Here is a 9,138-nt window from a genome sequence, read left to right on the forward strand (position 1 = left end):
GTAAATATACCTCAATCAGTAGATCAATGATCTTGACAGAGTGGGATGTACCTCCTGTATTTGCCCGTGTGTTGCTCTTGTCTAAATGAATATGATTTAGCTTCTCTGGTACTATAATGGCTCCTTGGTCACTGGAAAATTATCTCACATTTAGAGTAGCAATAATTCAATTCATGTTCATAGGTGATCTCAATACCATGTAATTCTAAGCATCCTTGATCCCATTTTGTTGTTTTTGTGGCTTGTTCTCCATCACCCCACCATCTTTGGGGAAACAGAGGGGGACTGCCAAGGACTGATGACTACTTTGTATTGTCATCAGTCCCATGAGAGGCACTATGGCATAGTAAGTTGGGACTCAGAATCAAAAAAGCCTGGGTTCAAATCCTCCCTTAAGGCAAAGGAGCCCTGTGACAGCCAGCCAGTTAACTTCTCAATGCCCACACTCAAATCTCTTAACACTGTCTGTATCTGTGGGTGGCGTTTCTACATGGGAGTTTCTCCACATGAGTGAAATCAAATGTCTACACTAAAAAATGTGTTCCATAGGTCAAAAACTTTAGTATTGAGTGACCCACATCCTAATGACCAAGCCTGTCTGACCCTAGCTAGTCAGCTTCTCCAGAAGCAGTCACAGACCATCACTAAGACAATGCCCCAGAGCCTTTCCAGTGAGGAACCTGGTAGGGCCTATGCTTTGCTGGGGGCCCCCTCAACACGTCAATGAGACATTAGAGTAGCACTTTGGTGGTGTCACAACTCTAGAGAAATTCGTATTTAAGAGCCTTTACTCTCTCAAAATCATCTTGGTTTTCTATCTCATAGTCCAGAGTCTCCATAGGCAAAAATCTCTGTAGTGTAATCCTCTGAGAGTTCATACGGGATGGAAGAATTTGGCTGCACTCTCATCAAATGAGTAGCCAGGGAATGAAAGAGTCTCTCTTCTGAAAATGTGTTAAGGCCTAAACAGAGTCAGAATGGAAGAGTGGAACTGAACAAATCCCAATATCCTGCCCTGTAAGCTTGTGTCTCGAGGATGCTAGGGATTTGGAGAAGCCACAATAAATCTTTCAGGCCACACTGGGAAAAGAGTAAACTAAAGGAATAATTTTAGAAAAGTCACCAAATGGAGACCAAGTGAATGAAGGTACACACAAGAAATGGCATGTTCCCTGGATCCTTCTGTCTCTCTATGTGCCTTGCTCGGCCCCCACAATGACAGAGCTAGGAGCAATAAGTGGGAGTTGCACAGTGGTAAATTGAGGTTTGAGATAAGGAAAAATTTCCTGATACTTATCACCAACCCCAAATGGGAGGGGCTGCTGCAGAAGGTGTCATAGGCTCTCCCTGATTAGAGGCCTTCAGGCAGAAGTTGGACAGTCACTTATCAGGTATGTTGCAAAGGATATTTTTGTTTAGGTGTGGACAGAGATAATCTGCCATTTGTACTGTGCATATCTTTACTGTACCTAGATAGTTGCATGCTGTCTCCCCTATTAAAATGAAGCCAATTGAGGACAAGAACCCTGTGTTTTTACCAATGTATCCCCAGTGTTTAGCATTGTGCCTTGTGCATGGTGAGCACTTAATAAATGCTTGTTAATTGACTAACTCATTAATAGGCCTAGATTGCCCTCAGAGGTCCCTCTCAACACTGGCATACTGACATTCCATGACACTCAGCCCTTTTCTTCTACAGACAGCTATTTTTCATTTATCAGAGATCAGAAATAAGAATAAATTATATGAACCTATGTGATGGAGTTTTCCAAGATTTTAATAGTTATCCCTTCCACATTACAACTTTCTCCATTGCAATTTCGATATAATGTAGGTCAGCATGAGAAGTTACATGGGAGTTTGGGGGGAGTTTTGTAGAAGCCATAGATGATACACAAAGACCAGCAGATGACACAGAACCTATGACTAAATACTTAACCCAAATTTTATAATAAGGTACTGTTAACACTCCTTAAAAGGAAAAAGAAAACATTCAGACTTCTCTGCTGTGAAGAGAAGGCTAAAATATTTTATGCAGATTTTCCAGATCACAAGGGCACCATGCCCTTAATACCTGTAATGTGGAAGGGATAACAGTATATTCACTTTCATCAAGATTATCAAAAGATTATTTCTGAAATGCTTACAATCTTAACCTTCTAAAGTTTAAATTATACAATGTTTGCTGTGAAGACCTTCTAATAAATGTGAATATATGTGCATGCTTAAGAATTGGACAGCAAAAAGATGCTGACTGAAGTTAATTTAGAATGATGTACGAATAAGATGGGTAAGAATAAGGGAAAGGAAAACTACTTCTTGTAATCCAGGTTAAAGGGGTATGTTTGCATGTAGACACATACACATTTAATCAAATATTATTCTCTGAGTCCATAGAATCTTCATGAGGCATTTGGATCATTGATTTATATAGAAGGGACCTCTGGTCCAGCCCCCTAATTTTACAGGTCTCTGAAATGTGAAATGACTTGCTCCTTTACACAGGGAGGTTTCAGTCATGTCTGACTCTTCATGGCCCCATTTTGGGTTTTCTTGGCAAAGATACTGAAGTGGTTTGCCATTCCTTCTTCAGCTCATTTTACAGATGAGGAAACTGAGGCAAACATGGTTAAGCGACTTGCCCAGGGTCAGACAGCTAGTACTTGTCTGAGGTCAGATTTGAACTCAGGAAGATGAGTCTTCCTGACTCCAGGCCCAGGACTCCATCCACTGCACCACCTAGCTGTGACATAGAGGGGAGCAAACAGTAAAGAGACTAGCTTGGAGCTCAGGTACTCTGACTGAACATCCATCGGTATTTCAAAGCAATAGCTTGTATGTATGTTCTGGAAATGGGCAGGAATGGAGGAGAGAAAGGTGACCTTGGTATTTTAGATGAGATCCTACATCCTAGGTGGGTCTTTAACAATAGGTGTGCATAATTCATGGAGAAAGCTAAACATTTTAATAACATTATCTCAAATATTGTTTCCGATGGAATGGGGACACTATTCCCAAAAGTCTCTAAGGTAGATCTCCATGGAAGAAAAGGTATGTGTTTTTGCTGGAAGCCTGCTAAGTGCAACTTCTTGGATTCAGGACACAACCTGAATAACATTTTTACTTCTTGGTTTTTCTCCTTAATAATGTTATCAGTACCCCCAATGTTAGGTAAAATTGTATCGCAGATATGGGGGAAAAAGCAGCCCACAGACTTACTTTATTTTGAATTAATGTTGATATAGAAACGTGTGGTGGAAATTATGGAACCCAGTGCGTTTATAGTCACTTGTACATGTCATACGAAAACTCTGAAAGGAAACAAAAACAGACTTGGGGATAATTAAGTGAAAGCAGTAATATTAAGGATTAGTAAAATCACATACTTTTTCAGTGGGAGAATTTCATTGACCAAAATGTCATAGTATTTGATGAATGAGGAGAAAGAGAGAGAGGGGGGGGGAAAATGCATATATATAATAAATATGAATAAATAATAAATATTATATAGAAATATATAATTTAAATATTTTATTTATTTAATTTAAACATTTAATTTAAATATGTTTGGTTAAAAGTTTGATAGGAACAGTTCTACAAAAGAGGCAGCAGAATTACACATAAAACTGGCTGAAGTAAGACTTCCATTGTTTAATTTGGTATGTCCCTGTCAGCTAGGTGGCACAGAAAATAGAACTAGGCTTGGAGTCAGGCAGACTTAAGTTCAAATCCAGTCCCAGACACTTCCTAGTTATGTGACCCTGAGCAGATTATTTATCCACTGTCTGCCCTGGTTTCCTCAACTGTAAAATGGGAGTAATCATAAATAGCATCTACTTCCCAGGATTATTGTGAAGATCAGATGAGTTAACATTTGTAAAGTGCTTAGCACAGAAAAAGGTACAGAGAAAATGCTTAATAGATACTTATTTCTTTCCTCCCTCCCTGCCTTCTTTCCTTTCTTCTTCCCTCCCTTCCTTCCTCCCTTCTTTCCTCTCTCCCTCCCTTCCTCTCTCCCTTTTTTCCTTCCCTCCCTCCTTCCTTCCTTCCTTCCTTCCCTGGTGCCTAGCAAAGTGCTTGCACATGGCATGTACTTAATAAATACTTGGTTAAATGAAAGCTGAGCTTGGATTTCCTTCAGGTACAGAACCCTGATCTGGTTGTACAACCTGAATTATTTCCTTTTCTTTGTACAGCTGACTTTCCAGAATTGTAATTTGAGGCTTTTCTTCTAGACATTCAGTGGATTAGCTTATTTTGTATTTTTATAAAACAAATATAAGCATTGTTGATGTGTCTATGACAAACACACAAACACACACATCTCCACCTTAGAAAAGCTTCACTTAGATACATGTTTTATAACTGGCTGTTTTTAATGCCCTGTTTCCTGACTAAGCACAGCAGTACAGTTTCACAAAAGAAAATGAAGCTTCATGTTTTATTAGTCACTTGCCATCTTATTCCATGCTGTTTTAAATGCTAATGCCCAGGCCATTATTCAAAGTGGGCACAGGCATTCAAGTGGATTGGGGTGTGGGAAACCAATCAAAAGTTACTTTTTGATTACATTGTATTTTCATTTTATTGTTACATCTGAACTTCCCCAAGGCTAAAACAGATTTAGACATAATATCTAAGTGACTATAAAGAATATCTTCTCTTTAAAAAAAAATGTTAAACATTGCTGTGATAGGAAATGTCTGAACCAGAGACTGCTGCTATTGACTTGGGAAGATATAAAGCACGTAGAAATCAGAGGCAGTGTCCAATAAAGGCAGAAATGAATGAGTGGGCCTCAGTTTGGTCCCGTGTCATTTTCTTTTTGCAATTGTAAGCTTGCTCAAATTTAAATGGAAATTCCTTTTCATTTCCCTGTGGAGGAAGTGAAAGCCACCATGCTTTCTATCCACAGAAACACACGTTTTCCTGCAACACTTAATGGTGATAGAGGGCACTGGAGGAGAGGAAGCATGACAGGTTAGAAAGCCTTTCATTCTAGTTTAAATACCTGCTCTTACAACCAGCTCCACTTTGTACATCCATGTAGGAATTGACAAATATTGGAAAGTTGGGTAAACTTGGAATTCTAAAAGCCCTTAATACTTCATGAAAATATAACACCTAGGACAGTGTAGCCATTCCTATCACCAGCTAAGAAATGCATTTCTGACATTAAGGGGATTCCATTAGAATTGACAGATAGAGACTAAAAATCAGTGTACAGATAGCAGATCTCCTTCTTTCTCACTTCTACAGCCAACCACTATTTGTTTAACACTAAAAATGCATGACTCAAGCAGGTAACCATATTTCTATGAGATTAATGGAATTGTGTGTGTGTGTAGCACATAATTATATATATATATATATATATATGCATATACATACCTCAGTTTTACCAATAGCATGACCTCCCTTCTGAATGAGTGAACAATGTCCTGCAAAAGCTAACATATAGTTCTGAAGCTATGTATATGTGTATGTGTATCCACATGCACATATATATATATGTATATGCATATGTATGTTATCTGTATGTATAAACATAAACTCAAATAGATAAAAATTGCTTAAATAGATCTATAACATTATACTTCAAAACTGCTCTTTGGTAAAGGTGAGATGAGTTGAAAATGTAAATAATTCATTTCAGTAAGCATTTATTACATGCCTCCTATGTGCCAGCCTCCATGGTAGACACTGGGGATGCCACAACCAAGTTCTTGCCCTCAAGGACCATACATTCTCCTGGGAATAAACAACATGTATACAAATGAGTGAATTGAAAATATAAGCATATAATATAGAAAAGTTTTTCATGATTTCACATGTATAACACATATGATATTAGTTGCCATCTTAGCAAGTGGGGGAGGAGTTAAGAGTGAAGGAAAGAATTTGGAATGCAAAATTTTAAAAATGAATGTGAAAAAAGAAAATATAAGCATGATAATTAGCAAATGTTTTTGCAAAAGACACGAAAAATGCTACGAACAAGGAAAATAAATAAAAATTTATTCCTAAGTTTAGGGATTTTTTTATTGAAAATGAGATTTGAATTCTTTTGGCATTTAAAAAAATAGTTTGAGTTCTTAGTTTCTGAGGTCATCAGTCCTTTAAAGAATTGATAGTTTCATGCTTTTCCAAACCTTTCTGCTGGCTGTGTTGTTGTTGGGTTTTTTTTAAGTGAATTCACCCAGAAATAGTACAAAGAGTTCTAATTTCAATGATGAGGTAAAGTACATCTAAAAATAGTCTGGATACAGTAAAATGGGGTGTGCATTAGTGGAGTGCCCTACAATTTCCAATCTTGTTTAGCTTCTTTAAATAGAGTTGAGATATTCCATAATTAGATTTGAGAATGATTATGCCTTTTTAGTAAATGAAGAAAAGATTGTAATGTAGAAAGCATGTGGAAGGAACATAACATGTGTCCTAATCTGCTTTTCAGGCACGTCTCCAGACCTTGATTTGGCTGAACTAATTCATGCTGTGGAGCTTTGTGCCCAGGCCTGAAATTGAGAGGTGCCGTTAAAAGACTCCCAATCACTTCCTGCCCTGTGAAAGCTCAGAAAATCACCCTTCAGACTCTGGATAGTCACGCATCACAACTGAAACTTTGCTTGAATGTTTACGTTTTGTGCTTGCTATCCTGGATATCTCTTACTAGTATTTGGACTTTGTTAAATTGGAAGAAAGTGGAGGTTTGAACTTCCTACCAAACCAGCATGGCTAGGATTCGCTTTGCCTTAGTAGCTTGCCATTTGGTGCTGGAATTGCTAATGAATTCATTAACTGAGTCTTCCATCCAGAGTAATGAATGTCCACAACTTTGTGTGTGTGAAATCAGGCCATGGTTCACTCCACAATCCACATACAGAGAGGCCACGACAGTGGACTGCAATGACCTCCGCTTAACAAGAATTCCCAGCAACCTTTCAGGTGACACGCAAGTTCTCCTCTTACAGAGCAACAACATTGCCAAGACCTCCGATGAGCTCCAGCAGCTTTTCAACTTGACAGAGTTGGATTTTTCACAGAACAACTTCACAAGTATACGGGAAGTAGGACTGGCCAATCTCACCCAGCTCACTACCCTCCATCTAGAGGAAAATCAGATCACAGAGATGACTGATTACTGTCTGCAGGACCTCAGCAACCTGCAAGAACTCTACATAAACCATAACCAGATCAGCAGCATTTCTGCTAATGCCTTTTCAGGGCTGAAGAATCTTCTGAGGCTCCACCTCAATTCCAACAAATTGAAAGTGATTGATAGTCGCTGGTTTGATTCGACACCTAACCTGGAAATCCTGATGATTGGGGAAAATCCAGTGATTGGCATCTTAGATATGAATTTTAAGCCCCTTTCAAATCTACGAAGCTTGGTTTTGGCAGGAATGTATCTCACCGACATTCCTGGAAATGCCTTAGTAGGCCTGGACAGCCTTGAGAGTCTTTCTTTTTATGATAATAAATTGGTCACCGTCCCCCAGCTTGCGCTTCAGAAAGTTCCAAACTTGAAATTTCTAGACCTCAACAAAAACCCAATTCACAAAATCCAAGAAGGGGACTTCAGAAACATGCTAAGGTTAAAAGAACTTGGCATCAACAATATGGGGGAACTGGTATCAGTGGATCGCTATGCGCTGGACAATCTGCCCGAGCTCACAAAACTCGAAGCCACCAATAATCCCAAGTTGTCTTACATTCATCGCTTAGCTTTTCGCAATGTCCCTGCTCTTGAAAGCTTGATGCTCAATAACAATGCCTTGAATGCTGTTTACCAAAAGACAGTGGAATCTCTTCCTAACCTGCGTGAGATCAGCATTCACAGCAATCCTCTGAGATGTGACTGTGTCATCCACTGGGTTAACTCCAACAAAACCAATATCCGTTTCATGGAGCCCCTGTCCATGTTTTGTGCCATGCCACCTGAATATAGGGGGCAGCAGGTAAAGGAAGTTTTAATTCAGGACTCGAGTGAACAGTGCCTCCCTATGATTTCTCATGACACATTTCCAAATCATTTGAACATGGACATTGGCATGACGGTATTCCTGGATTGTCGAGCCATGGCAGAACCTGAGCCCGAAATTTACTGGGTAACACCACTTGGAAATAAAATAACAGTGGAAACTCTTTCAGACAAGTATAAGCTGAGCAATGAAGGCACTTTGGAAATCACTAGTATACAGGTAGAAGACTCAGGGAGATATACTTGTGTCGCCCAAAATGTAGAAGGGGCCGATACACGAGTAGCTACAATAAGGGTTAACGGAACCCTTTTGGATGGTACTCAGGTGCTGAAAATCTATGTCAAACAGACAGAATCTCATTCCATCTTAGTCTCCTGGAAGGTTAATTCCAATGTCATGACTTCAAACTTAAAATGGTCATCTGCCACGATGAAAATCGATAACCCCCATATCACGTACACTGCCAGAGTCCCCGTTGATGTTCACGAATACAACTTAACCCACCTTCAGCCATCCACTGATTATGAAGTGTGTCTCACAGTGTCCAACATCCATCAACAGACTCAGAAGTCTTGTGTTAACGTCACCACAAAGAATGCTGCGTTTGCACTTGACATTTCGGATCAGGAAACTAGCACTGCCCTGGCAGCAGTCATGGGGTCGATGTTTGCAGTGATTAGCCTGGCCTCCATTGCAGTTTATGTAGCCAAAAGGTTTAAGAGGAAAAATTACCACCATTCATTAAAAAAATATATGCAAAAAACCTCTTCAATTCCCCTGAATGAGCTGTATCCTCCCCTAATTAACCTTTGGGATGGTGACAGTGAAAAAGATAAAGATGGCTCTGCAGAAACCAAGCCAACTCAAGTTGACACGTCCAGAAGCTATTACATGTGGTAACTCAGTGGATATTTTGCTTCTGGTAGTAAGGAGCACAAAGACGTTTTTGCTTTATTCTGCAAAAGTAACAAAGTTTGAAGACTTTTGTATTTTTTGACTTTGCTAGTTTGTGGCAGAGTGGTGAGGACGGGTGGATATTTCCAAATTTTTTAGTATAGCGTATCGCCATGGTTTGACACAAGTGGCGGCTTCTCCAAGCTTCCAGTTTGTGTTTGGTTTTTATTGTTATTATTATTATTATATTATGATTATTTTA

At 39.2% G+C, this 9,138-nt stretch overlaps 1 protein-coding gene across 1 annotated transcript; it reads left to right on the top strand.

Annotated features, from left to right (window-relative positions):
- The first annotated feature begins 6,731 nt into the window (after positions 1–6,731).
- Positions 6,732–8,882, top strand: LRRN1 (leucine rich repeat neuronal 1). Its single transcript, XM_027863711.1, has one exon. It carries the CDS (start codon positions 6,732–6,734, stop codon positions 8,880–8,882), a length of 2,151 nt encoding a protein of 716 aa, XP_027719512.1.
- Positions 8,883–9,138: the final 256 nt, after the last annotated feature.

The sequence above is a fragment of the Vombatus ursinus genome, unplaced genomic scaffold (genome assembly GCF_900497805.2).
Source record: "Vombatus ursinus unplaced genomic scaffold, bare-nosed wombat genome assembly UNPS02014773.1, whole genome shotgun sequence".
In the NCBI taxonomy this organism is placed as follows: Eukaryota; Metazoa; Chordata; class Mammalia; order Diprotodontia; family Vombatidae; genus Vombatus; species Vombatus ursinus.